Below are 17,675 nucleotides of genomic sequence, written 5' to 3' on the forward strand. Positions count from 1 at the left end.
ATTAAAAATTAGATGAAATAAAAAAAAATATAAATAAACATGATTTTATGTTATATATTAAATTTATTTTATAATATAAATAATTTTAAAATATAATTTATTATATTAAATCACGTCAATTTATTAATTTATTTTTATAAAATTTTTTTGTGATTAAAATACTTTTTTAATTTAAAGTTGTTCAAACTTTTAAAAAAAAAAAACTTCTCATGATTTTTTTTTAAGTGAATCTTAATCTTTTTAGAAGTTTACTTCTATTGAAAGAAAAATATATATTAATGACATAATGTTGATATACATACATACATATATTTATATATACATATTAAGATGGTGATTGCACACGTTTTATCTATCACAATCATGGTATAGTTGGTTAATTTATTAATAGGAAAATGAAATTTGGTATGCATATTAATTTCTAATATTTTAATGACTAAATTTTTTATTTATTATTATTATACTAAAAAGAAAAAGCCTTACTAATTAAGTTATATGTAGTAGTCCTACCAGCGCAAGATAAAATGTCACCAAAGTAACAAAAGAAGTTTTTATTCTTAAAAGTTTGATGGTTTGAGACTTTGAGTACCCCAACATGAAGTGATTCCTTGTGAGAACTTACAAATTTGTTCATTAGTTTGCTTCCAATGATCTTGTTTGGACAGTAAGATGAGATGATTTTAGATGAACGTTGAATAAAATATTATTATTATTATATTATTTTTAAAAATTATTATTATTTTATAACTTTAAAAAATTAAATTGTTTAATATATTTTGTTTTGAAATTTAAAAAAATTGTAATGATGAGATGAGATGAGATGAAACTATTTTTGTATCCAAACAGGATCTAAAGTTTTTCATTATCAATTTCAATTAATTCCCAAATTAACCAACAATTATGAGAGTTTGATGGACATCAAAATATGAATTAAATCTTCAAATCTCACTTTTTTTTAGTAATGTTATATACCACAATCTCATCATATTAAGTAGTATATAGCACATTCATCACTATTAGATGATGAAGAATCATGCAATAAATAAATATTTAATAATAATAAATGTGACACATCATACTTAATAAGATAAAAGTGAAATAATAATATAGTGTATCGAATTTTCTATTGATTCACGAATCACGATAAGTAGTAAATTCAAAACTTTCAAATCAAATTATATATTCAAATTTTACTTCTTGAAGATAAAGCATTTGATCTATAAAATAATATTATTAAAAAATAAATTATAAATTAACGTGATTCGATATGATATATTAAATTATAAAATAGATATGACTTATTACGAATTAAAAAATATTTTAATTACAATAAAAATAACCTTATAAATTGATGTGATTTAAAATGATTTATTAAATTATAAAATTATTTTTATTATAAAATATATATTTACGAATTAGTTGTGTTGTTAAGATTTGGAACAGAAGAAAAAAAAACCATAAAGAGAATTTCAGGTGTCTGGTCACGTCAAGCAACCATCAAGGGAGTATCTCTTTCGTCAACCATTACAAGTCGTATGGCAAGAGGCTCTGAAAAATGTTCTTCATTGTCAAGTTTTTATTGTGAAAATTTTTATAATTTGTTCCAGCTGTGTTTTCAAAGCTCTTTTTCATCTTTTTTTTTTCTTTTTTTTTTCAAGAATAAAAAATAAAAAAAAAGTTCAATTGGCCCTCTAAATAAAGCAAATATATTGAAAATGAGAAAATTGCAACTTGCAAGACCATCGCGTGACGGTCCCAATGTCCATGCGCGCACATACATATACATATATATATATATATAAATTATTTTTATCAGTTATTATTTACACTTTATAAAAAATATATTTATATCTTATGAAAAATATTCTCATATCTTATAAAAAAAATTATATATTATCGAAAATATAGCGCTTCATTAAAGTTATATTATCGAAAAGACTTCATAAAAATAAAATAAAAATTACAAAATGTTGTGTTGTTTAGATATCTGCTTTTGAAATTCGAAATTGATAATTCAAATTAAAAAAACTAATAAAATAAAATAAAATAAATATTTAATATATATAATAATAATACCGAAAATTGCTAGAAAAACTCTTATAACATTAGAAAACATATTAAAACACCTTAAATACAAAATCCAATGTATTCGTACATTCCCCCATCGTAAATCGGTAAGCACAAAATTACGGAATTATCCATTTTCTATTTCCAATTTTCCACTGCCACTCTCTCTCTCTCTCTCTCTCGCTCTCGTTATTCTATTTCAGTGAACTCCGACCAACCAAGACCTCTCTCTCTCTCTCTCTCTCTCGGGGCGGACACAAATGCGAACACAAACCACGGGCTTAAAGCTTCTCTCTGCAATGTCGAAGAAATATCCATCCTCGGAGATCAATCTCTTCTTGTTGGCAGCACCTGCGTTGCTCCTTCTCTGCACCGCTCTGTTACTACTTCCTTCGTCCTCACTCGCCGACTCAGATCGGCTCGACCCCAATAACTCCACCCAGTCTAATGTCTCTCTTTCTAAGCCCAAAGAAGGCAGCTTCGCCCAAATGATTGATCAAGCCCTCGCCAACGAATTCCCCGAGAACGATCAGCCAGAAGGTTAGCAGATCCAAGCTGTTTAGTCACTCTCTCTTCTTTTCATTTTCGTTAGGGTTTGCATTACTCTCTCTGTTTGGTTTCTGAAGAACCAGCATGAAATGCAAAAGAAATGTGTAATTCTTTTGCTTAGAATAGCTACTGTTTTTTATTCTCGATTCACTTTATTTGTATGATTATTTTGGCAGCGGCTGATGCTGGAGGCTTCAACAACAGTGTTGCTGAACGGCAGGTCGGTGGCACCATTTTCTTTGAGAATTTTACTGATAAAATCTTTGAAAGAACTAAAATATTCTATTAAGATGCATTTCTCTACACCGAAAAGAGAAATCAAATCGAGATACAATAAACTACGATGCGGCAATTGACTTTAATACTTGATAATTGATTTGGTAGTTCATTTCAAAATGTTGATCTCATTAAAGATTCTATAAGATCTAAATCATCACAGCTCCAATTTCATGAAAAATTATTGCGATTAGATTTGCTGGCAATTATGTAGCTTATATCACTTGCGTTCTTATGATAGATTCTTTCCTTGTTCTCAAATGCGATTTTTATTTTTATTTTTTTTTACATTTCAGCCTCTTAATTAGTTGGCATGCTATATATTATCGTTGCCAAAAAACCACATGTGTTCTTTTGTGCCTTCGAATGAAGTCTTATTACTTGCCAAAGAATTAGTTGGAGACGCTTAAGATTATCATTCTGTACCCATTCTAGCATGAAACTTTTGCTGAATTGATTTTTCTTTATCTGTTTGTGTTAATCAGGCAGTTCTGGAAACTGTAGCCAGAGTTAAGCCAAAGAAAAATGACACAAAGGAGGAAAAGTATGTCTTTCTGTTTTTAATCTGAGGATTCATGTTACTTGTAAAAATTTTTTTTTGAGGATTCATGTCTAGTTTCTCACTAGAATTCATCACTTGTAAGATGAGCATTTTCCGCATTCCTCACTTTCTATTGTTGCTTCCAACTTTTAGGTCATTCCAACTGCATCATGTTTTTAATCTCGATTCTGATAATAGAGCCGAAGATACACCAACACTAATAGATCGAAAGGTAAGATTGCTTCATAAAAAAAATTATGCTCTTTTTCTCATGTATACGTCCTGTGTACTTAGCGCCATGCCTATTTTCTAATGAATAAAATCTTTTGATTACCTATTGAAAAAAATATGGCCTTTTTGATAAACAACTTAAAAAAGGAACTCCTTTCCCGTTTCAAGTCAATCAGTTTAGTTATAGATGAATGATCTATGTGCTTTTTTTCCAGGACAATGTCTTTATCATATCTAATTTTAAATCAAAATATCCAGTTCTGCAGCTAGACATAAGGTAATCTTGTGAATTTGTAATAGTTTTGCAAGTTATGTTTCTGCATGTACGTTATAAGCTTATCTAAGATTTTCTACTTATTTCCTTGTAGATTGATATCGGATTTGGTAGTTGTTATTGTCTCAGCAACTTGTGGTGGCATTGCCTTTGCTTGTGCTGGACAGCCGGTCTGATTATATTTGATATATGCTTTATACATGGCAAAGTGCAGTGTTAGGATCTGTTTCATGTGTTATATTGCACCAATTATCTGATATTATTGTTGATCATGCTGTATGTTTCTCAGGTTATCACTGGATATTTGCTTGCGGGATCTTTGATTGGACCTGGAGGATTTAACTTTGTCAGCGAAATGGTTCAGGTATGTTGCTTTTTCCTTTGAAAGCTATTGGCCCTGTTTTCTCTTATTCCCTCCTCAAAAAATCTGGAAGATGGTTTGTTTGCTCAACGAGTCAACATCATACTGTACTGTTTTGGTCTAGTAATCCCCTCATTTGCCATGGATAATGAATGATATCTAATGATGGAAGTGATTTAATTGACCTATCTAACAATCATTTTGATCATCATGGTATTGATTCCTTTAAAACCTAGTTAAAGCCTAGACTATCACTTATTCTGGATTGGTTGTTTGCATTTATTTAGGTTTCTAGAACCCATTTCAATGTGCCCGCATTAGAAATTTACTAGAGATCATGCATTTTGTTGACATTGTTGTTAAAATTTGTTTTTTGATAAGTAAAAGAAATTTGATTGATACGAAAATTGGCATAGCTCAATTACACATGTAGTCTACAAGTGAATGCACCAATACTTTCTCCTCTCTGGTGAAGATTTCATATGCATCAATCCTTCTATCAAATATTTTTACATGCCACTTACTTTTTTCACTACTGCATGCACATAGGTTGAAACAGTGGCTCAGTTTGGTGTTGTTTTTCTTCTTTTTGCGCTGGGCCTGGAGTTCTCCACAACAAAGGTCAAATTTTGTTCTTTAGCCTGCTTCGCTTTCTTTGGATTTTAGTGAAATTGTGGTTGAAAGTTTACTACTGTGTGATTGTAGCTTCGAGTTGTTCGAGCTGTTGCTGTTCTAGGGGGCCTGCTACAAATTTTCCTGTTTATGTGCCTGTGTGGTATTACAGCCTCGGTATGCCTACAGATTCTAACAGAATTGTCATGAAACTCTGTACTTTTCTACTTGTAAAAACTGCTTGCACTGGATCTCCCTTGTAAGAGTTTAATTAAATTGGGAATACTGCAAATACCTGAAGAGTTACACTTTTCAAAGCAATCAGAACAGTTCAGTGTGGAGCCCCTTGGCTTGGCTCAAGTGTAAAAGCAGTAGGGTGTTTTTAGGGTGGTTATTAGGTTTTGTGAACAAAAAAGGGGAAATGTTTACTGTATGGTGCTTGCGCAGCTCAAATGGATGTTTGATGCCAGTGTTGTTAAGTTCCAAATATCTTTCTCGAAAACAGACTGTTATATGATGTTTCTGACTTTCAAAGCTGCACTTATCTTTTTGCAGTTGTCTGGTGGTAAAGCTTCCGAGGGGGTATTTGTTGGCGCATTACTTTCAATGTCTTCAACAGCAGTGGTAAAGCTCTATGTGAATCTGTCTTTTGAATGCGTGTGCTTTGACTTCTACAACTATCTACTGGTTGGATAATGGATAATGCCCAGAATGGTGAGGTTTTATTCTTTGGGACACAGGTATTGAAGTTTCTGATGGAAAAAAACTCTACTAATGCGCTTCATGGCCAAGTAACCATCGGCACCCTTATTTTGCAGGTATTTAGCTGCTTTTTCCTATTTTCTTTAATTAGTTTTTTTCTTTAGCAATCTTCTTTCCATGAACTCCAATTCATTTGTCAGTGTTTTTTCCTTCTAGTACTAAACAATTGATGTGGTCACTAAATTTCTTCTCTCAAATACTCTTTCAGTCTTAAAAACTTTTTGCCCTCCAGGACTGTGCCGTGGGTTTACTGTTTGCTTTGCTTCCAGTTCTGGGAGGGACTTCTGGTGTCCTTCAAGGAGTGATGTCCATGACTAAAGTGTAAGTAATGAACTTGTGAAACTCTCCACGTTTTCAACCTTCTTTCTCTGTGTCTCAGAAGTGTCGATGTGTCTGATATGAAATGTTTCAAGAGAAGATGTGTTTCTGCTATTTAGTATATAGCAAAAGGAGTTGAAGCGCATCGCTGGCACTTTATTCTGTAACAGTACATAAAGAAAAAGAATAAAGTGTATCTTATTTTGAAGAGGACAAATAGGACTATTTAGTACTACATACCAAGTAATGTGAAGCTTACATATTTGATAGATTATATACAACTGAAATGGAACTAACTACTTTTATATTATTTCCATTAAACTGGATAAGATGTTTTGATTCTTTACAAGTGAGCAAAGCTGAAAGAAAGAGGTATTTCTGCTTGAGATGATGATACTACATGTAGATATGAAGAGTAAATGGCCCAGGAAAATCTGGCTTTGATGAACTGACACTGCCAGGGGTGGGAGTTAGTACAGTGATGATAGATTGTTTCTTTTCAGAAGTTTACTTTATCATTTTGTTCATCTTTGTCCCTGCCGAGTACTATATGTTATAACATCTTATTTCTTCTCTTTTCCAGGCTGGTGATGTTAATTACATTTTTGGCTGTTCTATCAGTATTATCCCGTACCTGTGTTCCCTGGTTACTTAAACTCATGATAAGCCTATCATCACAGGTGTGATTATTTGTTTTTTACAAAATGTCAGAGATAGAAACCTGACTGACTGTTATCTGTTCTATAATTTTATTTTTATCTGTGCAGACCAATGAACTGTATCAATTGGCATCAGTTGCATTCTGCTTGCTTGTAGCCTGGGTTGGTTTTGCTTCCCAATTCTTCTTCTGTTGGAATTCTTGCTTTCACTAAGACAGTCATCTATATTCATTCCATTTAAATTTTAAATTTCTTTAGGTTTGGAAAAGAAGAGTTTGAGGCTCATTAATGCATGGATACATCATCAAGAAGTTTGATAGTGGTTACCTTAAAAGGATGTTAATTTCATTTGCTTTCTTCTATGCATTAGTAAGGGTGGTATGCGAAAGTGAGGATTTCAATTTCTTGATTCATCTTGGCACAAAAGAAAGGGAAAGGTTTACACTCAATAGGATATTCTTCCATGATTCCAATAAATATAAAACAGCCCACCATCAGTACTTGCTCCCTGCTTCTTCATGGTGATTCAAACATTTAAGCCAATGGATTGCAACATTCGAATTATAAACTTGTTGTATTGTCTTATAATGATGAATTGTGTGGTATTGGTTAAGCCTATGGGAAAAGGCTTCATCTCAGATGGTTGAAAGATGCTGCATCAGGTTATTCTATTTAAATATCACCCCAAGAATAATCTTCCATTAAAAATTTGTGATTGTCTTGGTCTGCTATGCATAAAGTATAGAGTATATTCATATGTTCTGACATTATCACCCACAAATGAAAATCTAAAAGGATTAGAACGGATCTACCGGTGGTGCATTAGATGGCATAAAAGGCTATGGTCAGAGTTTCCTTGTTAACTAGTGTTGGTTGCTTCAATGTAATATTTAATTTAGCAAAATTTTGCTTTTGAATGGACTTGTTTTTCTTGCATATACTATAATAGACCCTAAGCATGCAACTGTTGTTTAATTTTTCTAATGATTTCAGTGTAGTGATAAGCTGGGGCTAAGTCTAGAACTGGGCTCCTTTGCTGCTGGAGTGATGATATCAACAACTGATCTTGCTCAACACACACTAGAACAAGTAAACTTTTTTATTTGATTTTGTTATTCTTCCAGCGTCCAAGTTTTTACATTTTTCATCTTCTCCCAACTGTAGCAGTGGCGGTTTCACCCACCCCCTCCCCCCCAAGTTTTTACATTTTTCATCTTCTCCCAACTGTAGCAGTGGCGGTTTCACCCACCCCCTCCCCCCCCTTCCTGTACTATAGACTGCACAACCATCATGCAAAAGTCTTGTGATATGCAATATGTTTTGATTTGTCTTTGTAAAAAAACTGTTGATCACGTGTACGTCTTATGAGTAAACATTTCAAGGGTGGTTATTAGGCTGTGCTCTGAGTGATCCCTCATCAAATTTTGTTACCTCTGCAGATCGAACCCATTCGCAATCTTTTTGCGGCTCTTTTCCTCGCTAGCATTGGAATGTTGATCCATGTTCAATTTCTCTGGAACCATGTGGATATATTGCTAGCATCTGTTATTTTGGTGATCGTTGTAAAGACAATCATAATTTCTACTGTTGTCAAGGGATTTGGTTATAACAACAAAACTTCTCTTCTTGTAAGATTTTGATATCACAATAGTTTTACCTTTTTCTTTTGGAAAAATAAAAGTTTTATTTTTTGAGGGAATTTGGGTACATGTATAGGTTGGAGTGTCTTTGGCACAGATAGGGGAATTTGCTTTTGTTCTTCTCAGTCGTGCTTCGAATCTGCATCTAGTTGAGGTTAGTGTTGCAGTCTCAGTTTTTCATGCTGATACTTGCAGAAAATTTCCCTTGCTAGCTATGGCCATTGGCGCAAAATGAGTGCACCAGACATGTATGCTCTCCAAAATTCTACTAGCATGTTTGCTCTCCAGAATTTTCCTAGCAAGGATTATTTTGGAGAGCAAACATGTCAGGTGCTCCCATTTTGCACTAATGTCCATCATATATTACTATGGCCTTGTTTGCCAGGTCTTTAACTTCTGGCCAGAAAGTAGGTGGAAAATATAAGCTATTATAGAGCTGAAACTTTAAACATTTTCAGGGGAAAGTGTACCTGTTGCTTCTTGGAACTACCGCTCTAAGTCTGGTATGGAGTTATTTTGTGTTATGCTTTAGCTTATATTTTTTGTAGTTGATGGAGTCCATGCATGCTAAGGATGTACCTTATTTGTCTTTTCCTCAACATTTCGGTTTTTGTTTGATGAATAACAAAGTAATATCAGATATAAACAATTCTTACTAAAACTGGAACAAGTCTGCATTGTGTGTTTCATCTTTTTATAGGTTTGGTGAACTGATCCATTACCTGCTTTTACATGAGTTAGCAGTTTCTTTTCTTTTTACTGGAACCCAAGCCATGAATGATGATGGAATAACAATTTCCTGAAGCCAATAAGAAAAGGTTGTATGATGACAAAAAGGCAACTCAAACCTTAAGGCCTCGTTTGTTTTCACAACTCCTCTTAACTCATCTCATCTCATCTAATCATTACACCTTTATCAAATTCTTGTACAAAATAAAATAAATAATTCAACTTTTTCATACCAAAATAAAAATAATATTAAAAAAATATATTTTAACAATATTTTATTCAACTTTTAACTTTAATCTCAATTCATCTCATCTCATCTGCAAAAACAAACAAGGCAATGTTTAGTTCTCTCATGTTGCATTGAAATGATAAGGGCATGCTGATGTGACACAATCTTACAGAAACAGGAAGGCAATTGAAGCTTGGAATTGTTCATATATGTCAATGATAAATATGATCATGGCTGCAGTAATGATCTTCCTTACTATAACCATACTTTTATCTGAGTGGATCATTCACAAAAACTTCTCCAGGTGACAACTCCTCTGCTTTTCAAGTTAATTCCTGCTGTTGTTCACCTTGGTGTGTTGGTACGGTGGTTCTCCCTCAACAGCTCTGTTGAGGTATTTACTAGTATACAATTAAAAGGTCATATTCTAATTACAAATTTTCTCATATCCTTCTGGTTTTTATTGTTCCTAATGAATCTTGAATAGTTTTCCTTTTCCCTATTTCCAGATTCAGATAGGATTAAAAGGAGATAACCTCCGGTCAGAAAGTGCAAAGCAGCGTGCTATATTGATCGACCAAGGACCTCATGATTCATGACATTTATGAACTGAAAGCAATTTCAGTATGATTTAAAGGACACATTTGTACTATAGCACTCGCTTTTCCAACAGACTCTGGTGAAGTTTATTACATTTCTTTCACTATACAAAAGCTTTTTCCATGATCATCGCTGTTGCCTGCTACTGATTTGACCAAAGATCAACGAATCGATTCGAGTTGAGGAATTGTAAGATCGGGAAAGAGGTAATCTAACTGCTGAAAGGACTAACAGTTGAAGCTTTCTTTATTTGTGATTCACCTGTCTCCACTGCATGACCTATTTGTGGAGAACTATTCTTTTCAAATGTAACATAGTTTCAGTTTTGTAATCTAGAGTGGCAATTTTTGTTCATAGATGATTTCAAAAAATGTATCCAGGCTTGTTTGTTTTGTTATTAGATTCTCTTTGATGATTGCAATTTGTGAACGTAAAAGTGAAATTGTCATTCACAGATGATTTTGAGTCGAGTTCGAATTTTGAATATATTATAAATCAAGGTTTGATTGTTCCATTATTAAGTTTTTTTGTTTTTTTTTTTTAATTATAGTTAAAGGAGCTTCATTGAATAACAAACTATTACAAACGACTTATAATAAATAATAAAAAAAAAACAAACAAACAAACAAACAAACTATTACAAACGCTCATCCATCCATACAATCTGTTGTATAAACTATAAACTCAAGGCAAGATCCCCACCAAATGGAGATATCATCTAGTTAATTTATGAGCAGCTACATTCCCCATACGTCCAACATGTTGAATTGTGCATCTTCTAAATCTTTTCATGAGTAGCTTTATTTCCTTGACTATGTTGCCGAGCAAGGACCAATACTCTTCTACCGCTTGCACCTGAGTCACCATGAGTAATGAGTCACTCTCCATAATAAGCTCCTCGATGCCCAAGGGAGGGCATAGTTGTAAGCCTCTCAGCATTGCCAGCAACTCTACTTCTGCTGGATCATTGACTTCCTTCTCCTTCTTGCTTGCAGTCAATAATACTTCCCCATTTGCATCTCTAAGAATGATGCCCACCCCTGCCCTGTGTTGGTCTTGGAAGACAGCCCCATCAACATTGAGTTTCATCACTCTTGGTGAAGGTTTTTTTCCAGCAAATGGGAGATTGATCCTTCTTCTTGGGCCTCAACTTCAGTTCCTAGTGCAGCTTTAACAGGGATACAGTATGCTCCAGTGCCTGGTCTGGAAGTGGGAACTTTCCTTCATGTTCCATTTGGTTCCTTCTATACTAGAAACCTCATGCCATCATCATAAATGTTTCTAGATCTTCCTTTCGAGTTTCAACCCCTTTCATATATCTGATAAGTAATCTCCAAGAAGCCTTTGTTTCTCTCAATGTCATTAACAAATGAGGCCAGTGGGACGTTTCTCTAGCATTCTTCTAGTTGAAGGCATAAGACAAGCATGTATTGGATCCTTGGGTTCCTTGCAACAAAATTGGCAAAAATATCAGTAAGCACCTTCCTTTTCTTCAGGTTGTTTATGGTGGATAGACCTTCCTTACAAGCTCTCCAAGCGAAAATTTTGATTCTATAGGGGATATGCATCTTCCAGATTACCTTCAATACCTTCTGGCTTGATGCTCTCTCATAGTTCTCCAGCAAATTTTGAATATGAGCATTTTCTTACATTGTTGCCTTACAAAACAAGACATTGTCATCTGCAAAAAATAAATGGTTAATACGTGAAGCCCCCTACAGACCCTGATGCATGTTATAAGGTTTTTAACTTCAGCCTACTTCAATAGTGTGATATAATTCCAATACAAAGAAGGAACATGTAAGGTGACAAATGATCACTCTGCCTTAATCCTCTAGAGGAGTAACAGGTCCTTTAAGATCCCCATTTATTAGAATTGAAAAGGAAACAGTTTTGATACATCTCATGATTAGGTCCATCCACTTTGCATAGAACCCCTACTTTTGCATTGTTCTTTGAAGGAAGCCTCATTCTATTCTGTCATAAGCCTTGCTTGCTCATGTCTAGCTTGATGGACATGTAACTAGTTTTTCCCCTTCTCCTTTGTCTTAAAAAGTGAACTACCTCATGAGCTACTAAGATATTATCTGTGATTAGTTTTCCTAAAACAAAAGCACTCTAGGAGCTAAATATAATTTGTGGGAGAACTAACTTGAGTTTGTTGGCCAGCACCTTTGCCAATAGTTTGTAAGCCACATTGCAGAAGTTAATTGGTCGATAATCTGCAACCCTCTCAATCCTTTTCTTCTTTGGAATTAAAGTGACATAAGTATGGTTTAGGGAGCTAGGAAACATACCAGTGTTTAGAGCTTTCAAGACTGCAAAAGTTACTATCTTGCCAACAATCTTCCACTATGTCTGGTAGAAAATAGGTGCCATTCCATCGAGGTCAAGAGCTTTTGTGGAGTTCATTTGGTGCTAAGCTCTACAGACTTCTTCATCAATGAAATCTTGGTCTAACATTTGGTTCATTTCCTCACTGACTCTACCTTCTAGTCCTTCCAAGAACTCCATTTCATCCAACTGGTTGGATGTTGTGTAGAGGTCCTGATAATACTCAAGGATCACTTTGTCTCTTTTGTCCTCTACTTGCCATACTCTTGCCTCGTCCAAAACACCCACAATGGTGTTCTTCCTTTTCCACTGAGATGCTTTATAGTGGAAATATTTGATATTCCGCCTTCTCTCAAATATAGGGATTTGGATCTTCGTCTCCATATAATTTCATCTCTCTCTAGCCAGCATTGTAAGTTAGCTCGAGCTGCCTTTTGTTCACCAATTCTGATATAATTTGGGTAGCTTGTTTGCAGTTGCTCAAGTTTGTTTCTGGCATGGTTTATATTTGTGTGGATTCTTCCAAAAACCTGATGGTTTCATGCTATCAAACTTTTACTACAAGAATCTATTTTGTCCATTAATGTCTCAAGGTCAGCATTCATTGTATCTTCCTTCCAAGATTTTGCTATAATTTTCTCATAGTCCTCAGTCTCTACCCACATTGCCTCAAACCTGAAGGGCTTTTTTCCCCTCCTTCTGTGGCTTCCACCATTCAGGTGCAAGATAATGAGGATGTGGCTAGAATGAGCTACTGTCCCATGGATGACACTAGCATATGGGAAGAGATTACACCATTTCCGATTGGCTAGGCATCGGTCTAATCTCTCACTTATACTATCTTGGGGTCCTCTTTTATTAAACCAAGTATAAGGGACGCCTTCATAACCTAGGTCCTTTAAATGGCATTTATACACCAATGCTCTAAATGCATCCATCTGTCTTTCAAGTCTCTCTCTCTCACCTCTTTTCTTAGTTCCACTTAGTATTTCATTAAAATCCCCCAACACCAACCATGCCTTATTTTCTTATTCTTTCTGAGATCTCGGCAGGCTCCATGTCTCTTCTCTTTTTTATGTGTCTAGGTATCCATACACCCCTGTTAAAACCCATTGGTTTATACTTTCCACTTCTGTTACATAGGCACTAATATGATGTTTTGAGTAGCTCTTAACCGTTAGGTTGAGCTTATTTTGCCACAGCATGGCAAGTCCTCCACTCCTTCCTTCACTCTCCATTGCTAGAAAATAATCAAACCCCAATTTAAATTTCAGTGCTTGCATTTTCCTTATTGACAGTTTTGTCTCTTGTAGAAACACAAGATCGAGACTCCTTGATGGTTTCCAAGCCCCCCGAGAGTTCCAACTTATCAGCTTCATTGCCCCCAGCGGGGCTGGGGACAAGCCTCCGCCAATATCTCCTTTGTTGCTCCCTTACCAGTACTCTCAACTTTCATTCTCTTATGAGTTTTTTTGTTGGAGATTAGAGGGATCTTCTTCCCCTCATAGCACTCTTCTCTTCTGGTCTTTTTTGTTGAGTTGTGGAGGGTATTGGTTGTGGCACTACAACAGATCCTCTGCCACTTTATGCCTCTTGTTTGCTTGGGTTGGGTTACAAATTGGGCTATGAGGCACTCCACCAAGGCCCTATCTCCTAAATCCACCATATCTCGCTGACATGTTACTCCTTCCCCTTTTTGTGTAACTGAGCCTCCTCGTTCCTTTGACAACTTTTATGCTGATCCAACAGTTCCTAGTCAAACAGACAAGTTTCTATCCTATATCTCTTTTATAACGTTTTGGGACTCTGTCAAAGTGTCTTTCGATTTAACATACTTGATTAGATCCTTAATTTTTGGAAATGTACCACCCTCCACCATTGCCTTCGGTGTTGCTCTACGCTCTGTCACCAGTGGTGAATTTTGAGTTTCTCTTTGTTTCTAATCCTATTTCTCCCCCCATCTTACCAAATTTTCTCCACTCTCATCCACTGCCCGAAAGGCAAGCCCTTTTTTTCAAAGTGTTCTTCTTTCATCTTCCACAAGGCGCAATCTTTATAGTCGTGCCCTATCATTCCACACGCATAACATAAATTCAGCATTCTTTCGTATACAAATCGAACCTAGCTTGTACCAAGATTCTCTAGATTAATCTTTTTTTCCACGCAGCAATGGTTTTGTGATATCAATTTTAACCTTGACTCTAAGATATTCCTTTCATGTCGCTTCACCTTACTCTGCATTGACCTCCTCCACTTCTTTACCTATCAATTACCCAACTCTCTCATTCATTACATAGAGAGGTAAATCATACAGATGAATCCAGAATGAGGCTTCGTTTGGTTTTATTTGGTTTACATGTAATTCGCCCTCTAGCTCCTTCATCAAAATCAGATTCTTATCGAAAGACCAAGGACCTTCTGAGCGAATTCTATCTCTATCTCTGCAATCCTCAAACTCCACCAAAATCATTGTCGGCCCCAGGTTTCTAAAGGTAAAGGTAAATACTCTCGACCAGTCACAAAATCTTTCGCATCGTTGGCTTCAGTGCTTCCTTATTGTAATGGTGGTTCATGAGAAGGGAGATAATCAGGCATTTCTTCCCCCTTGTGATGGTCTCTTCCAGTATCTCAGTTTCCACTAGGACTTCCTCCTTTTCCTTTTCTGAGAGTGATAATTGCTTTTACAGATCTTCCAGTTCTTCCTCCATCTTCGTAAGGGATCAAGATACTATTAGAGTCCCTGAGAAAAACGAATGGAAAGCTAGAAATGAACCACTTGTACGTAGACAAGAGAGAGTCTCTATGAAAGAGGAGCCATTCTTCTCAATTCCCTAAAACATCTTATTAAGTTGTTGTTCTTAAATTGTCTGAAAAAGATGCATAGTTGGGTACAAAAATGGATGTGGTTTTCATGATAGAATTTATTAATCGATATCTTAAGAATTTTAAAGTTTAAAAATTTGAATCTTATACCCAAAAAAAAAAACTCTTGTCATATTAGACACGTTGGGGATTGTATACTCCACATTGTCACATAAATCGAATTTTTCATTATCTTAGTTAATATTGGCATTGCGCTTCTAAATTAGGGGTGTCAATTTGTATTCGCAGGTCGTATTCATGTCATATCAAGGTTGAGTATTAGACTATATAGATTAATTCGAATACGATCTATTTAATTAAACAAGTTAGACTCCAAAATCCTAACATGACCCATATTAATAATGGATGATATGAAACGACTCGCATAACTTGTTTAACGATTAACTTTTATTGGATTAACATGGATATCACCCGTTTAACTCGTCTTAACCTATTTAAATTGTTTCATATAAATTGCTTAAGCTTCCCCATATATTTTTTTTGGCCCAATTAATATAACTTTACATATAATACAATAATAAGTATATAAATCATTCACAATTATAATTATATTCATAATAAAATATTTTATAATTAATATCCAAATCAATAATATAAAAAAAACTAATATTTCCATAAAATAAAATTACATTGACAAAAAAAGTTTAATAGTTTGAGATATTAAGTAGGCAAATATATTAATATTACATTCAAACAACAATAAAGGAATATAAAACTAAACATTTATAGAATCTAAAAATAGAATTTATTCGTATTATAAAAGTTAATTGCAGGTTTCACGAATTTTTCTGCAATTAACCCATTTACTAATTATCATATCTTATCGGGTCAATTCGTCTGGACTCAAACTCATTTATATTAAATTCAAATCCAGAGTATTTTGTGTTTTGCTTGTGTTAAGTTCATGGGTTATGACATGTCATCTATTACCATCCATATTCTATATCCTCGCCTCCTTGTAGGATCTTTACATTCTTCACGTCACATCTTTTTGCATAGTAGTCATATTTTAATAATGAAAACATTACAATTTATGTTTTAATTACAAAGAGAGGTTCAGGTATAATTTTTATAATTTGTTGGTTATATTACAAATAGTATAATCGATGACCAAGTGTGTTTTTTTACTTTTTTTAAGAAAGAAGGATTATATTATACATTGAACTATTTGAATTTCTTTATATGGGGGAAAATGACTTGATTGTGCTATTATGTGATTATATTTAGGAAAATTTAAAATCATCCCATGCATTTGCATGAATTTAAACTTTTTAGAATTTTTGTTCAAACGTTAGGATTTAGAGTGTGAGAGAAATAGACACATAAAACAAATTACATGACATTTATGACCATCTGAATGAATATCTTGGATAACGTTAAATGTTCAATAAATATTACAAGACTCGTTTTATATATTTATTTCTCTATCACTTAAATCCTCATAGTTGAGATTTAAGTTTTAGCAGATTCAAATACCATTTGCATATTTCAAGACAGTGATCACTCTGTTCTCCAAAAAATGAAAACAATTTTCCTTATGTTTTGTTACTTTCCTAAAAACAGAAAACATAAATTGTTTTACATGTCTTAAGAGCGTTACTATTGACTTGTGCATAATTATAGCCAAATTTAATTAAAAAAGACATCCATGTGATTTTAGCTAACATCAATCAATTTCATCCCACATTGAATTAGGAATAAGGTTGGCTAAGTTATTCTTATATTATTTTCTCAACCCAAATGACCATCGGAGAAAACAAGTAAATAATAATTAAAATTGTCTTGCCTAAAGTGTAATTTCTTACATATTTGTTGAACAACTGTAGCAAAAATCCATCATGATTGATCATTGGCTAAGTCAATAAAAAATACTTTTAATGCTCGTTTGGATAGTGAGATGAGATAAGATGATTTTATATAAGTTGAATAAAATATTATTAAAATATTATTTTTTAATATTATTATTATTTTAGGATTTGAAAAAGTTGAATTGTTTATTATATTTTGTATGATAATTTGAAAAAATTATAATGATGAGATAAGATGGATTGAAAGTGTTTCTGTATCTAAACGAGACCTTAGATATTATTGATCATTAGCATTAGATTCTCTAAATTTGTAGTTAAAATTGAGCTAGAAATCACTATTTTAAATACAGTACCAGCCTGTACGGCCGAAATATGCCGTACCGGCCACTGGTCTGGTACATGTATTACATATATTTCGTATCGGCCTATATTTCGGCCTTTAATTTCTTTTTTTCATTTTTTCAAACTACAAACTCATTTTTTTACCCACAATTCAGACTAGACTATTTATAATTTATATATATATATATTTATATTTATATATAATTTATTCATATATTGACTCTCCCAAAACGGTACACGAAACGGTACCGGTATTGAAATATTTCATTTAAGTGCCTTGATCGGTACGGCGTCTAGTACGGTATTCAAAACATTGTTAGAAATGCCATCTTTGCTAGTTTAGGTAATATATTTCTTATACATCCACACATTGGATTATGTATAAATTTGTCAAACTATTAAAATTATGTTTGCTAATAATCTTTTGTAATTTTCTTTTTGTTTTTTGAAGTAAAACTGT

At 33.8% G+C, this 17,675-nt stretch overlaps 3 protein-coding genes across 5 annotated transcripts; 1 reads left to right on the plus strand and 2 right to left on the minus strand.

Moving 5' to 3' along the window:
* Positions 1-2,230: 2,230 nt before the first annotated feature.
* LOC109008862 (K(+) efflux antiporter 6-like) lies at positions 2,231-10,245 on the plus strand. 3 transcript variants are annotated; one of them, XM_018989112.2, is made up of 20 exons: positions 2,231-2,607; positions 2,793-2,836; positions 3,378-3,436; positions 3,587-3,665; positions 3,880-3,941; positions 4,033-4,108; positions 4,228-4,302; positions 4,849-4,920; positions 5,005-5,088; positions 5,467-5,535; positions 5,652-5,729; positions 5,906-5,994; positions 6,575-6,671; positions 6,759-6,812; positions 7,644-7,739; positions 8,090-8,278; positions 8,367-8,444; positions 8,749-8,793; positions 9,553-9,667; positions 9,758-10,245. In XM_018989112.2, the coding sequence occupies exons 1-20, from the start codon at positions 2,328-2,330 to the stop codon at positions 9,781-9,783; spliced, it is 1,767 nt and encodes a 588-aa protein (XP_018844657.1). In that variant the 5' UTR covers positions 2,231-2,327; the 3' UTR covers positions 9,784-10,245. The 3 variants fall into 3 exon arrangements, with proteins under 3 accessions (XP_018844657.1, XP_018844658.1, XP_018844656.1); XM_018989113.2 differs by having other exon boundaries at positions 9,553-9,642; positions 9,736-10,245; XM_018989111.2 differs by having other exon boundaries at positions 2,232-2,607; positions 9,553-9,642.
* Positions 10,246-10,562: 317 nt separating this feature from the next.
* Positions 10,563-10,937, minus strand: LOC109008805. Its single transcript, XM_018989037.1, has one exon. It carries the CDS (start codon positions 10,935-10,937, stop codon positions 10,563-10,565), a length of 375 nt encoding a protein of 124 aa, XP_018844582.1.
* A 1,784-nt stretch (positions 10,938-12,721) lies between these two features.
* On the minus strand, positions 12,722-13,120 carry LOC109008804. Its single transcript, XM_018989036.1, has one exon. The coding sequence runs from the start codon at positions 13,118-13,120 to the stop codon at positions 12,722-12,724; it is 399 nt and encodes a 132-aa protein (XP_018844581.1).
* Between the last annotated feature and the right edge of the window lie 4,555 nt (positions 13,121-17,675).

Source organism: Juglans regia, chromosome 15 (assembly GCF_001411555.2).
Source record: "Juglans regia cultivar Chandler chromosome 15, Walnut 2.0, whole genome shotgun sequence".
In the NCBI taxonomy this organism is placed as follows: Eukaryota; Viridiplantae; Streptophyta; class Magnoliopsida; order Fagales; family Juglandaceae; genus Juglans; species Juglans regia.